This window comes from Loa loa, assembly GCF_000183805.2.
Source record: "Loa loa unplaced genomic scaffold supercont3.34, whole genome shotgun sequence".
Classification (NCBI taxonomy): Eukaryota; Metazoa; Nematoda; class Chromadorea; order Rhabditida; family Onchocercidae; genus Loa; species Loa loa.
In genome coordinates, this window is record NW_018108214.1 from 143136 (window position 1) to 159060 (window position 15925).

General features: G+C 32.8%; 2 protein-coding genes across 2 annotated transcripts; both read left to right on the forward strand.

Moving 5' to 3' along the window:
• Window positions 1-2164: 2164 nt before the first annotated feature.
• On the forward strand, window positions 2165-3817 carry LOAG_01426 (hypothetical protein; the record flags this gene model as incomplete). The annotated part of the gene is made up of 6 exons (XM_003136965.1): window positions 2165-2190; window positions 2651-2707; window positions 2750-2795; window positions 2886-2949; window positions 3307-3371; window positions 3710-3817. 6 exons carry the CDS (start codon window positions 2165-2167, stop codon window positions 3815-3817), a joined length of 366 nt encoding a protein of 121 aa, XP_003137013.1.
• Window positions 3818-5201: 1384 nt separating this feature from the next.
• LOAG_01427 (hypothetical protein) lies at window positions 5202-10028 on the forward strand (the record flags this gene model as incomplete). The annotated part of the gene is made up of 9 exons (XM_020445745.1): window positions 5202-5405; window positions 5834-6041; window positions 6369-6465; window positions 6545-6664; window positions 7433-7622; window positions 7861-8046; window positions 8739-9356; window positions 9706-9870; window positions 9984-10028. 9 exons carry the CDS (start codon window positions 5202-5204, stop codon window positions 10026-10028), a joined length of 1833 nt encoding a protein of 610 aa, XP_020303833.1.
• Window positions 10029-15925: the final 5897 nt, after the last annotated feature.

Here is a 15925-nt window from a genome sequence, read left to right on the forward strand (position 1 = left end):
TCTTATCACACTTTCTTATCATTTCTTTCATTGTTATGTAAATGAATTTGCAGAGGATATGGTATTTTTTGGCATAAAATAGTTCGTTTTCATAAAAATTTGATAAGTGACAGAAAGCAATTAGTTATCACTATGGAACGAAATCAACATCCTTCTTTGTGCTCTATTTGTCCTGATCTATCTTTGTATGTATGTAGGTATGTATGTGTGTGTGTGTGTGTGTTTGTGTGTGTGTCTGTTGTATATCAAAGACAGAGGCAGTCATATTTGTATAACTTTCTACAGAACTTAGCTTCCGTTTCGTTGGCGTGCATTTCTCATACTTGCAAAACTTATCATTTCGTTCTCCACAGGTTCCACAATCGATGGAAGATTGCGAAAGATAAAATGATAAAAGGTCAGAAGGGTCAGCCATGTAACTCAACCATGTAAAGGTGAGAAGGCTGAGCCATAAAAACATGGCCATATAACGATCTAGTTATGAAGTTGTTTAGCCTAATCAGAACATAGCTATAAAACTGAATCTTGCACCTCTAGTTTTATATCATAGTTTTATTCTTTAACAGATTTTGCAGTTCTAACGAATAAGGTTGAGCTCAAAGCAACACTCTTAGTATATTGGTGATAAGTGATTCATTGGCCAATGATCCTTGTTCTGTACTTCTGATAATCGAAACTGATTACACTTATAAATTCTTGATTAAGTAATAGAGGGATATCATTAGTTCAACTTAATTCAGGAGTTTTTAAATTTCGAGCTATTAAAACTAATTCCTCTGAAACATTCTGTTTTTTCTAACTTCGAACTGTTTTTGATGTGCTGGGCCTCGTTCTGTTTGCAACGGTTTGCAAAGAAAATCTTTTCTGACGAAATGACTAATAAATTTTTAATGATTAAAACCTACTAATTACTAATTACTTAGGTGATTACTAATTAATTATAATTGTGACTGCTGCTACTAATCTCAAAAATTGATGCAATTAACCCAATTCTTCCGAAAACAGTGGCTTGTTCAAGGCTTTATCATTGTGTCAATTTTTGAAAGATGAAAATAAATTTGAAATAGAGTTTCAAAAAAGTAATGACTTCATTACTTTCGTACTATTTGGTCCATTCATGAGATCACATATTGGATAAATTAATTGCCAATACTGTATTCCAATTTCAAAAATCGATTTCAGCGATTTACTGAGGATGCTAACTTGAATTCTCGGCATTATTTTGGATAATATATTTGACAATAATCTGCTTCAATTTCTTCTAATTTAATTTCATTTTAATGAATCTTGAAGAAAACTACATTATCATGGATATTAATTGAACAACTTTCCATTGCTAGTTCAAAAACTTAAGTTCGTGATTCGTCATTTTCAGAACTTTCAACTGCTTATGTCACTTGTCATTACATCAGCTAAAGAAATCACTTTTGTTTCTTCCTTCTTTTCCAAAAAGCAATAAATAACTTTCATTATTAATCAAGCCAGTTAATTTGATTTAGGAGTTTCCTTTATGAATGAAGCTCTCATGACCGCATTTGATGTCATCATCCCTTTTCATGATTCACAATCATTTATAATAACTTCCGTTTAGTCGAATGCTATTTCAGATCAAAAGTGTTACACTGCAAACATACATATAGCACCGCCTTATCGTGACAAATTTGGAAAATGTTTGCTTAATATCTAAGCATTGTCTGCACAAGATTGGTTTGGCATTATTTGCACCATCCCATTCCATTCCTACTCCAACTGGCATTCTTTGTCATGCAGTCGTTCAAATCTGCATGCTATAAAAAGCGGTTGCAGTGAGTGCATGTTAAATAAATGAACTGCACGTTTTTTACATTCAAATAAGCTTTTTGTTGTTCATTGGTTAAAATTATTCTGTACCAGTTCATCCATATCTTACCTCACATTTGTATTCTCTTTCTTACCCTCTTCTTTTTTCATTAACATTTGGCGAAATTTTCCCCAAACTGTTGTTGTAGAAGGGAACAAATCATGCCATGTCTCAGTGACCTTCACTCCTATTTGCACGTATCACGTGAGTTATTTTACCGAACACGTTGACATTTTTGTACGAAGAGAAAGGTTACATACAATTAGTTAAAGTAACCTTTTGAATTTTTTTCATCTTTCTTCACCATTCTCTTTGTTTATGGGAATGTATGCACTGAATCGAAAAAAAAAGTTAACAAATTCTTTTCTCGTCGAAATGACCTTTTGTTTTTTCTTTTTTTCTCTTTTTTTTTGTAAGAAAATTTTCACGAAAATTACGTCACGAATGAATTTATGGATTTCATTCGTTTTATAGGCTTTGTTCACTTTTACATGTTTACAAATTTCACGTTAGAATATGAGATTTTGGACAGCGGGATTGGGTAGATAAAGTGATCATAACTTGAATCAGAATTTGTTAAAATTCTGATCTGTTAATGACTGGCAAAGTCTGAACCATCTCTCAGTCATCGTCTTAAAAAGTGTTGTCCACATTCTCTTCTAAGTTTCAACTTTCAGACGTTTTAAACATTCCCTATTTTCTTATGCTAGAAGTTTGCTTTATTTTTTTACCACAAAAAAAAAATTAATTTAGGAATAAATTACTTTCGTAACATTCCTTCAGACTTAATCGATTTAAATTAAATTTCAGTTTTACTCATCTGTCACAATATTTACTCGATATTCTCGAAATGCACAATCTCACTAGGTTAATTCAACTTGAGAAGAAAATTCATTCGAATAATTTTAGAAGGATTGTCAAGTGTCTTCAGAAAATTAAGTTTCCAAAAGGATTTGTTGATGACTATCACATATTACTAATATCATTCCTATCGTTTTTAAGTTTTGGCTCTTCAAATTAAAAATAAGTTTTTTTTTTCTTTCAGGATGCCATATCGCAAAGTCTCCATGAACTTGCATCAATAAATGTTAAAAACGACAATAGAAAGAGTAATTTACTGAAACGGTTTGATTTTTTTTTTTGCCTTTTAAATCAAATTTATTAGAGTATGTTAAAATAACCGCGACTAAAGGAAATTAGAAAAAAAAATTTGAAACTAACATAGCCTCGCTTAGTCTTGTCTGTTTGCGTCGTACAGGATACTGGAATTATAAATTCAAGAAAATGCTTGTTAAACATCATGTGGAGAAGAATTTCTTAATGAAATTACTCCAGGGAATCTTGAAAGCAATTGTTGAAGTCACAATGGGTCATTTTGTTTGGTTAGAAGATAGGATGGTAGACCGAGAAATGACTTAGTTGCCCTAGTTAGACCATTTGTCAGTCACTCTTCTTATGGTTTTAAGGCGCTTTATCTAATTTACGCTCATCTCCATTTCATATATTAGATCTTGTCTATTATCCATCTACGGTTCTTGTCGATTTAAAATGCTTTAAAACCTCAGGGGATTTGATTAGGGTTTGCAAGACTCATATCCAAAGATTTTTCACATTAAGGACTTTCAAATCCTTGATATACGTGAAGTTAGTCGAATTTATACCATTTTCTATCCGCTACCGAAATGAAAACTTTGATTTCAGAGCTATTTTTGGAAAAGTTGAAGATTTAAAATGGTTGATTTTTCTGATAGAAACAGTTCCATTTTTTTTTAAAAAATTCTTCGGTGATTGAAAAATTTGAAAACATTTCTAAACATCGCTTCTAATTTGGGTATTCAACCTGAGTCTAAAAATAATTAAAATTTGTAGAAAATTTCATATTGCGCCCTCGAGTATCCAAGCAATTTTCTGCTTTCTCTTCCAGTCTTCCATAATTGGTTGACCGGTGATCCGCTGGGACGACAAAGCGGTGAGTAGAAAACAGGCGGGGATTATTCTTATCAATGTTTGACAAACTAATATGTTAAAAATTTTGACTAAAATTTATTTTTAAATTAAAATTTTGAAACTTATGGTCTCTGCTATAAATAAAAAACCCAAAGGTAATTCCTGGTCAAGAAAAGATTGGGAACCACTGAGTTAGTGTGCATATTCATGAAAGGGCATAAAATGGATTTTGTTTGATCAAAAAATCTACGGATGGACGAATAAGTGGGTAAGAAGAAAAATTAAAAGGAAAATGGGCCGAAGATATGGGAAGGCCCTCTCACTTCATATTCAAGATTACAAGGCCAGAATATTTGTTAATTACGAGATGAGAAGTTTTTGGAGAGCCAGCGATAGTCAGTGTCATGTTTAATTTACAGTTATTTCCACCACTTTACATCAATTTCTGATACATATACATATTGTGAAATAATGATTGACATGGCAAAAGTAACCAGAAAGTTTACGAAAGTAACCAGAAACCAGAAAGTCAGAACCAGAAAGTATTTCCGCTAAGCGCTTTTTTTTCTGTTTACAGCTCATAACTGAATTATGGAAACCGTCCAAAGTCTCGAAGAATTTCCTCAAAAAGGCCATAAAATTACCTTTTTTAAGAGTAGAAATAAAGCAAACTTAAATGGTAATGAAAGATATTTCTGATGCCATTAATAAATTCAATTGAGAAGTTGATATTTCCTTCTGTTCGTCTGTGCAATCAATCCGTTTCACGTATATCACCTATATGTTTTTAGACAGCGTCAGTTATCATCAGATCTTCATTCGTCTTCCGTTTACCGACAGAATTCTTTTTCTGTTGTATTCGCATCCCAACGTGACATAGTGAATCCTCTACAGTCATTCTCATCATCAAATGATGACCGACCAGGTACGTTCAGAAATCAGCGCTTTTGAAGTAAATTCGGTTTTCGAGAAGAAACAGCCATTTTCTAGTTTTCATGGGCTAATTCAAGAAAAGTTGGAAGTAATACGAAAAAAAAGCTATTCATATTTTCGTAAAAAGCTATTTTCGAAAAGTTTGGAACTATTTCGAAAAAAGCTATTTCGTAAGGTGAAAAGATTTTTCAAATTGGGTTCTTATTTATTTGAAGGCTACCATAATACTTTTCAGCATTACCATATTAATTAATTCGAATTCCAGTTTAAAGTTAAATTGAAATGTAGAGGTGAATATTTCGAAAATTTTCAGAACCTTCCTTAACAAAAGTGTTCTTGGAAAAGAACTCACATAAAATCGAAAGGTTTCAGAGCATAAAGGAAGTTTCCAAAAAAAAAAAATTGAAAAAGAAAATCCCAGAAAAGACTTTGTAAAAGAAAAGAAAAAAGTTTGAAAATTTCGATGAAATATGCAGAATTTATGGAAAATATTGCAGTAGGTGCAGAATATTACGCATCATCACGTCGTAAGCGTTTTACACGTCGTCAACGACGTAATTTAACTGACGGAATTTGTGGAGAACGTACATCGAGATCAACCTCCGCTTTAAATAAAGTGCACAAAATAGAATATACAACAAGCAGCAGTGATAGCGACAACATCAGAGAGCAAAGAAAACGATCGGTAAGTAATATCAAAAGGTATTTTATTCTAATACTGAGATGACCAAAAAACGAAACGGTCAGAAAGGGAAAGTGCTTGTGACGATGACCGATTCACTGAGTAAGGCTTAGTTTCATCTGTCCTTTTATTTTCAGTATTTACTTCTTGATTCTTAAGCTCTTGGAAAATATCAGTAAATTTCTTTTCATTGTGCAAAATTTGTTTATACACTAATTGATAACATTACAGCGACTTTAACCTTAGCCTTTTGTTCATACTGATGGAACATATAACATTTTCGGAATGTTTTTATAGATTTCCTGAAGCAGTACTAACCAACCTTCATGAAATACTAAATTGCAGGTTGTTTCCAGTATTAAATTTGCAACAATTTTATGAAAAACTATGCGAAATTTGTGGAAATTCATAGAATCTGCGTAATTTTACAGAATCAATTAGCAACAACAAGGAAGAGGGGTCAATCAACAACCGCACGTGGCGTAACATCACCAGCGGAAGCAGCCTTCCTTTCACTGAGGCAAAATTATGTTTATTCCAGTTTGCTTACCCGATCGACAACAGAAATTTGCTGCAAATCAACTTCAACACGGGTATCAACATCCAACGAACCTGTTGATACATTCCACAAATTTAAAGGTTCCTTACTGCTGCTATTTTTCTTCCACCTCCTTTCAAAAGGAACCGCTTTTATATTATCTGTTATTTTGACGATATAAGGTGTTGCCAGTTATTTTCATCTTTTAGAGGATAAAATACTACTCAAATATTTATTGTCAATCGATGATCCTCCATCAAAGCACTATATGTCTTTTGAAATAGCCTCCTTGTGAGCTTATGGATTTATGTTAGTAATATAATTAATTATTCATTGCTTACTGGCGCTAAATTAAAACCCAAGATAATGATGTAATAATTAGAGATAATATGTAAATTGCAATAATAAGAATTAATATGAAATCTAAGGACCAGCAGCTCGAAAAGCTCATCGTCGTACACTTCGATATAAATTGAATTTATTCGCCAATAATCAACTGGAAACGAAAGCAGGATCACAAGCAGGGTACGTGCAACAGTATTGCAAATCGAAAGCAAAATGCCACAATTTTAGATTTTCCTAACTGCTCCTTCATTTTATTCAGATTGGATATTCATACTAACAACACACAGCCGGAAAAAGATACGCGTATTCGGCGTTCGATGTCTGTCCGGGAGTTGAACGGAACGATGATCGACTTTACTAATCAAGATTCTGTTACCAGGTATTTTTCTAAATTTACTTACAACTTTTCTGTCTCACTTCTTCATTCTTCATTTTTATAATCCAATAATATTTGTTCCAACAATTCCCAATCCCTTCATATTATTTGTGATGTGGTTACATCAACATTAACAAAAGTTCTAAGCGATCACATGACCCCGTTGAATTTCGAATAACTTTCTACTAGCTCTAAGTAATAACTTAAAACAGCTTAACGAACAAATCAATTTAAAAAACGCTCATTGGTAATTGAATAAAGAAGAATTGTTTGAATAATTTACCACTTTTGATCTATCAACTCTTTTGATTTTACTTTGTCTTTCATTGGAAATGTGGCGGAGAAACTCACAGTGATTATTTAATTTAGCACAAAATTGACGTGAGATTTTAATCTTCTACATTCTGTTATCCGGATATATTCTACTTCAACAGCAATAATTAGTGGATAGTTTTCAAAAAAAAAAAAGTCCACCGTACCATAACAATTTGTTTCTGGATAAAATAGGTGTAAAAAAAGTTTTGTGTTCATTGCGGTAGAAACTGATTTCGTGTTGTCACACTGATACGGACGAACTGTTATGGAGAGATCTGTACAGTCTGGAAGAGTTATTTTGAATCCTGATTTAATTCGTCCTATTTTTCTTTTTCATGCTTGTGATTAAGGTAAGCCAACTATTAATGGGATTTAACTCATTTTGATTTTTCACACTTTTTTTAAAATAACCGTTACTTTTAATGCGTATGATGAATATAAGCATATTTTTTCCAGGTGGACATCGCAAATTCTCGCCGAAATAGACTCATTGCCGTCTAGTAGTTTTGATTTAACCGGACAGCCAACTTCGCAATCATCACCTTTTATCAGTACTGGTACTTCCGCTGCTATTACTGATATCATTAGCTCTATTACTGATACTAATATATCAAGTCCGAATAATCCAGAATGTGATCCATTAGAGGTACATATTCATTTTGATAATTGATTGAGCAGCAGTCAGTTTACAAATAATTTGCAAAATTGCTAAAGTTGTTTTCCTAGTATCAAATTTTTATTAGTAATTAAGGCTGTCATTTCATACGTATACTACTTCGTTATCTGTTTAGTATTGAATAAAATCTTTCAGAGATAACAGGAAGTGAGGGTTTCTTCTAATTTAATTTTTATTCACTTTAATTTATCAGAAATTACAATTTCAGCGAAATATACAATCGCCATTAGAAAATGACTCAAATATTTCATTCGAAATGGGTGTAATGAATTCGACGCTATCAGCGCAATCTCATGATAACAAATCGCAAAGTGGTTATTGGACGCAGAAAATTGCATCGAAATCCAGTCCCAGTCGTTTTGCAAAATTTCAGAAAAGAAATTCCCTTAAAAAAGTATCGTTTATTTATTTTCATCAGTGATTAATAGGACCCATTTTTCATCACAGAATTAAATATTAAAAAAGCGAATAAAATTGCAATGAAATTTCTGCGATTTAAACTCTTCTTATCATTCATCTTTAGTAAAACTTTCGTTGCATTTATCAACTGGTCTCTTCCAAAAGTCCTTCTGCTCAAAAAACTTTGATGACTTTTAGCATAGAGAAACAAAAGAAGCAAGAAAGATAAATGCACTGGAAAATGATATAACTAAAATAGGCGATTTTGAAAGCTATTTTCCTATGTCACCAATTATTGGTGCTGTTTATCTAACCACTAAAGGGGAAATGATCTTTTCCATGCACTTTCAATGACAAAATTTCACGACAAGGATTGGGACATATTCATTTATTTGCTTTACTACTGCATATAACCAAGCATTATTAATACTCTTTCATTCATTCTTTTTATTCTCTCTCTTTTTTCTCATTTAACAATATCTTCTACAAGGTATTTTCAAAGAGTGAAATGAGGCGGAAAATGAATTTAAAATCGAAATTGAATTAATAATAGAAAGGCTAATTTGAGAAACAAAATGTTATTTCGCCTTTATGCCTAAAATGAAAATTATTCCTCAAGCTATTGCCAAATTAGGATGGAATGAACTCTATGGCCATAATATCATAAGTATAATTGCTTCCTTTCAGGACATTTGGCATCAATCAGCGGACATTCCTGAAACTTCCTGTACAGCACAAATAGTACTAACAGCGCGGCCATCGAATCGTCGCAAACAATCTGCACATGCGGTCGTTATCAGCGCGCCAAAAAATCCGAAAAGATCAGAAGAAGTCCATTTTTTATCACCAAGATTTGGTAGCAATAATGATAGAGCAAATTTGCAAAATCATATCAATCCTAAGAATAAAAGTAGCAACAATGAATCATCACGTTTGTGGCGTTTCTTGTCCCGAAAAAAATATTCATCATTCAAAAAATATCTAAAATTGCATCAAAAGAACGCTCCAACGATCGAAATCATTTCTGATACCGAAGTTTCGGGATTTGGCACAGGAGATCTACCGGTATTTACGAGTGTCGAAAATCACTTTTCTGAATGTAACTCGGAACCAAAGTGGAAGAATAGCGAAATAGAATCAAATGACGGCTTACCGGTACCTAGAACTAGTTTACCTCTAACTATGGATATGAAACCATACCAACGTTTCTCACGAATGCCAAATTCAGTCCATGGACAATTATCTGGTTATACGACCTCAAATGATATGCAATGGCGAAGAAATATTGATGGAGCTAATGCGAAAGTGGGTCTTTTAGTTTTTATGTTGCCATAGGCTCTCTCATTTCAAAGCTTCACTTTGTGACAGTTGGTGAGTTATTTCAGGATAAGGTAAAAGTAGGATTGAGACGATAAGTAAGGCCTAGCTTGTCACTTTGCATTATTCAAACTATTGAGGAAGATGAAAGGAATGAGAGTGGTAGAACCTGTTGTATTCAATAACAGAAATCTTGTCCGCTGTTTCCTTTTCTTAAAAGGAGTTTTTTGTAAAAACAATCAATATTTTCTCCATATGATTGATTTTGTTCTTTGATTTATTTCAAAATTTCCGATCTTTCCATCTATTTAATTTTCCATTGAAATTTGAAATTCAGAACAGTAGTGATGTACGTGTCGGTAACCGCACATGTTTCTCTATGGAAAGTATCGATTTGGCAAAAGAGAGCGCTACTTATGATAGATTAAAATTCTTGGGTGAAACAAAGAAGATTCAACTTGTTGATGAGACACCATCTTCGCTTACCGTTTGGAAACGAAGGGTTAGTTGTGTGTGTGTCTCTTCCTTGCTCTTAACTTACGATGAACTTTCATCTTCAATAGTTGGAGTGTAAAATAAGAAAAGGTGAGATGGTCAGGCTTGTTTCTTTTCCAGGTCTTTATTGCTATAATAACTAACCGTTTATGCTTACTGAAGTGAACTAAACTGCATTTAATCATTACATCTATTTCCAAACGATCTTCCAACAACATTTTTGTAATGACAGTTTTACCTTCATCCTTCATCCAATTTCTGTTCTTTACATTATTTTACTTGTGATAAACCATGGAAGATATCATTTGTTGGCCGGAAAATGACTTTAATTTTTTGTTATTTCCTCATTCTCATCTTTTTGTCCTTTTCATTTTTCATTGTCTTTGAAAATATTTGTAATGACTTATCTTTTTCACGCGCGCTATACTTACTTGTAGCTCTTTTCGTTCTCTTTTTGGCTTTACGATCTTGAATTTGTCGTGTCTCTAACGCTAGCTTGAATTTGAATTTTTCCTTGACTTCATGCAATTTGCGCTGGTTATCTCATAGTTTAGAACAAATATTTCTCGCGATACAATTTGGTCTTTGCTTCTTTGCTTTAAAAATATGCAATACATGCCAAATTTGCTTTTTATATAAAAATTATGTTTGAAATGGTAGAGAGAAATTATTAAAAAAAATTCGTCAAAGGAATAAAGTGACAGTCATAAGGAGATCATTTGTCGAAAAGAGAGCAATTAAAAAAATGGATTCTAGTGAAATGAATTTTTAGTGTTGTAGCTATCACAACTTTTGCACACTCTTTTGAAAACGTATTTGAAAAGTGTTCAAAATTTGACACTTAAACTTAAAATTTGAAAATGTGGAATGAACCTATTGATGCGAGAATAGCAGAATTTTCCCCGTTTATGTGAACAGTAATTCGACCGTAACCCGGCATTGGCGCTTCCGGTTTCCATATGAAAAATGATCAGTCGAAAGTGTTGGCCATATGTGCACAACAATGTTTTGACTTCTGCTCGAGCTTCTTTTTCATCGATGAACAATTTTATGAGCATAAAGTAGTTTTTGAAGGCCTTCAAGTATTAATGGAAGGTCAGTATCATATTTCAGTAGTCACATTACTACAATTCGTCTTGAGCCGTGTTCGGAGCGGTCAGCTCAAAAGCTGTTTGTTGGTGATTCATTTTCTAGTCTCCCACTAACTCATCCCAGATTATTTCTCCTGTTTTTATTGAAAAGTCAAAGGTCATCATTGATATAATGACTATTCTCCGTGCTGTCTTACCTGCAGTGTTACCTTCCAACAACTTCACTTTTGTATTATTAACAACACTCTTCTGCTATTTTAGTTTGCAAATACTTATTTAACTTGTACCCTTCTAATGTTCGAAATCTGTCTTTTTTACTGTCTTTTTCTGTCATTGACCATTACTAAGAGGTAATAGTAATGGATTGAGAAAATGATACGGGACAAAGACGTGACAGTGAAATTTCCCAATAATATAGAGAGTGGAACAGATATTGTTGAGTAGGATCACCTTTTCTCCAAACATCAAAAGAATTTTATTCATCATGATATCGACCGAATTTATACAATTTCGCGATAAATAGAAGTGAAATGGTTATTGGTATCCGGCATTATAAGTCTCTTTTGGTGAAGAATAGTTAACTGCAAGTTAAAATTTTATATCTACAAGAAATCCGCATAAACTAACATTTCCGAAGTAAAATTCATTTTTATTTTGTACTCTTAAATTTTATAAGGAATTGCAAAAAGCTTAGTCGTACGAACAAGGAAAACCAAATAAATTATGAAGGGAAATATTGAAGTTGATAATTGAGTATGATATGATAGTATAACTTTTGCTGTCATTAAGAAGAATGATACGAAAGAGCAATAATTGGGACAGTTTTGAACTTCAGTAATGACAAATTGTTTCTATTGTTTTATTAATTTCACCCAATTACCCATTTTCGAACCATTTCTTCCTATCTTCATTACTGAAATGTATGTTGGATAAAGTTAAAAGACTAAGATATATTCGTACGTATTACATTCATATTTGCAATCAGCTTAATTTTGCACATCTTAATTAGTTTATTTTTTATCTCACTGACCTTCGCACATCCTTCACAACTGTTTGTTAAGAATGGTCACAACATAATTGCGTTGTCCACCTTCATGATTTAAAATAATAAGAGGAATAAGCGGAAAAGTAAATGAATAATAAATGATAGCTTAGTGAAAGTGTATGCCTATTAAATGATATGCTTAATGAATTTCATGAAGTTTGTTTAAAAAGCGAGAGAATGATCTTATATCTTACTGAAGAAATCAATCTTTGCTGCCATTTCAGGTTACAACATCTGTCCAACTTTTTTATGCACCCATCACAGTTTCTATTTCCAATCGGAGATTTGTTCATTTTACTTTAAAATTCTTACACATTCAAACTTCTGAGCAATTCGTAATCAAATGATGAGACAGCTGTTTATTGACGTCGTCAAATGGATTCAATTTCCAAACCTATAACTTGAGATTAGCGAAATTTTTCCCTTTTCATTCAGCTAAAACCCGTCGTTGCTCCTTTCCTTATCATCATTATTCAACATTTTGTTGATAATTTCAGTATGTATTGTTTTTTATGACGTGAAATTTCATAAAGTTATATTTGGGACCAAAATTACGATTTAAAATGAGGTGAAACTGAAATTCAGGAAGATTAAATCTGTTGTTAAATTTTTGTCGACTCTGTTTGCTAAGTTTATGCAACCGACGTTTGATGTTTATTTCTGGCTTGATAATTCCAAGGTGTCCAAACAGATGCCGTCCCTACTGCTCCACAAATTCACCAAAAAGAAAAAAATCTGCTAATTTCCTATTGCTATATCATCTAGTGGTTGAAATTTATCGAAACTAAAATTTTCACTAATATCACCAATAACTTTTCTTAATCAAATAATTCGTTCATCTCTTTTCAATGACAATAGTTTTCTTCTCGTAAATGATATTAGGTATGGAAATGATAATACTTGATAATAAGTGGCTCATAAGTGAGTCAAAATCTTTCCCTCATTCCTGAAGACATTTCTTTTTCACCTCTACCAACTCATTGCTATCGAAACTTTTAACACTTTTTGGCTTTCCTAATTTAAAAAGATTACTTTAATCTTTTCGTAGATGAGAATTGATTGCGCGGAAGATGAGACAATAGAAGATACACAGACCGAGCTTACGTAACAAATTATTGCTGTTCCGGAAGAGTGGACAATACTAGTACTAGTGCTTCTGATGTGATATATAAATAGGCAAATAGCCGATCATCCCATTATTTTGCAGCGGGTAAAATGTGCGTTGTGATGTGAACAACAGGTAATCCTATTGCAGTAATGATTTCGTGCAAGTTTATTAAGAGGAAGGGAGAAGATTAATTCCACAACATTTCTTCAGTTAATTTTGTACTGTTGAACTCTTATCTTGAATAGTAGTTACTTTTTAAGGAGATGATAGTACCGAGACCAAAATAATCAATGTTTGATTTGATTTCTCATCATTAATCGCTTCAGACAATTCATAAGTAATTTATAAGTACCGAAACAAACAAAACCGTATGTCATTCTAAGAAGGAGTTGTGTAAAAAATATTGTGACATATCATAAGCCCAAGAAGTTCCGAGTGACAAAAGCACCTCTCATGCTTTATTCATATGTTGTCTATTTGATTGAAAGAACTTTCACTGAATTGCTATGTATTTCAGTTCATTTTATTTCTGTTATTGAAGTTTGGGATTTTTGTTCGACATTGTTTTGACTTTTTTTTTTCAGTGGCAACTGAATGTCATCTTGACATGTGAAGTTGTCACAATCACTCAATTTGAGCAGGAAAAAATTTATACCGTATATGCTATTGCTTCTTCTCTATTTTTTCCTTTCCTTTTTTCACCAATCCTTATATCAATCCACTGGGAATTTTTGCGCTTCATTGACTCCAGGTCGAGCTACTGTCAGGGACATTTCCAAGTTATCGGTTCTGTCTTTCGAATTGGCTTGACTAACATTTGAAGTTGAACTAGCTTCTAAGTTATTGGATTAATTTTGCTAAATACTATTTTGTATCCTAACCAACACTCCCTTGCTTTCTATCTTGTTCCATTAAACTGAATTTTACTGAAAAGTGAATCTAAATTTATAATCATCAGGTTATTGTCAAGGCAGTCAAGAATTCATGACTCCATTCTTACATCATTTTGTAATTTGCCAGGCTAGATTTAAAATGCAATTTCATCCGATGTCGAGCTTTTCAGGAATCAAACTTCAATAAATTCGGGCCTAACTTAGGTTTAGATGCAAACCTTGAACATAGCTTGGACTTTCAAGTTGAAAGCGGAAAACCCGATGCATTTATCATCTTACGTAATCATTGAAATCATTGACCTGTGTTGTCCGCTTGCATACTTTTATGATTCGATGAGGAACGGTTGAGCACTGCAAAATATGTTTGGAAATGTGTTACTGTGATTTCGAGGAGGACGATTGAAGTGATGAGTCAGTGTTGTATTCTCCGACAATTGCCGAAAGGGGACAAATCTTTGTATTGTTTAACAATTCACTGATTTAAACCAATTGATTGAGCGGATGAATGAGTCTTTCTCTGTCAAACTTTTATTCGTAAGATTATAATAAGACTACTCTTAGTTTTGTTGGAATTTAATGATTTAGACTCTGCGTGCAACAATTTTGCACATATTTGAATATTCAAAGTCATTACATAGCCTTTAATGTTTCTTAAAATCACTTCATACCAGTAAGTCTTTTGTGTTATAGATTAGTTTGTTTTTTTTATCGCTCAAAACTCGTAACCAATCTTGTAATCTTTCCTATCCTACTTTTATCTTTCTTAAAAAGGGCGAAGACTTTTGCGCAGTTCAGATCACAAAAGTTTGGGTAATATAATCATCAGTTGACAGTTCTACATCACAAGTGTATCAGAAAGAAATCAGCTGAACAACACATGTCGTACAATATTGGTGTGTTTTGAAGGTACCACTGTGTATGCTTGGGTTCACGACCAATTTCTCCTTTTGCCCTTTACTCTTTAAATTGGAATATGATAGGTTTAAATTGAAATATGACAGATTATGTTTTATTCGATTTTAGTTAAAAATAAGTTTTGTAAAGGTAGACAAATAAGTGATATTATATTAATTTTTGTATTATGGCTGTTCTAACTTTGAAAGTAAATGCAGATTTTTTTTTTTGGAATTTATTCTATTTTTTGAAAAATGAGGGGACCGCTAACGTCGAAATAACACTAATAACAATGTTGAAATTCCTCTCATTCTGAATATTCATTCTTCGTCTTCTTCCGCACTCGTGTCTGTCATTCCCCTCATTCCGATATTCATTTTTGATATCTGTGAGAGTAACATTGCGATTACACATCAGTAGATCTAATTGAAAATGAACGAAGTAACACTGGGAAAGAATCAATTAGTATTGTCATCATTGAATGACTGCTAAATTAATGAAAGGATATACGGCACACAGTTAGAATTAAGCTGTGAAGTAATTTGCATATCTCTCCATCCCATTTTTCAAAAGTGCCTTTCAGGAGTTTGCTGCAGTAATATGGGTTCGGTTGAATTATTTTACCTTCACTATTTTGAATTTTCATCAAAGGAACTCTTCCCTTCCCATTAAATAGAGCTACAATGCAGGTAAATCTCTCCCACTAAACTCAATTCCTCCACATTGCTGCAGTAAGTTGTTATTACTCAACAACAGGCAAAAGCTGCTCTTTTCCGCCTCCCCTCTATTGATGTCACATGCTTGTCATGTTACTGTGCTGATGGATCATTCATGTCGTAAATCCACCATCTTTAATCTCGTTGGTAATTAACCCTTTATTAAGACGAAGTTTTTCTTTCAAATCCTATCCCGAATTTTTTCTCCAGCTCTTTTCCTGAAGAAAAAACGATTCGCATCAAAATGATTTTTTTTTTTTTGCATTTGAAAATATAAAAATAGATGCTGTGAAATTTGAAAATGAATCAAATGAA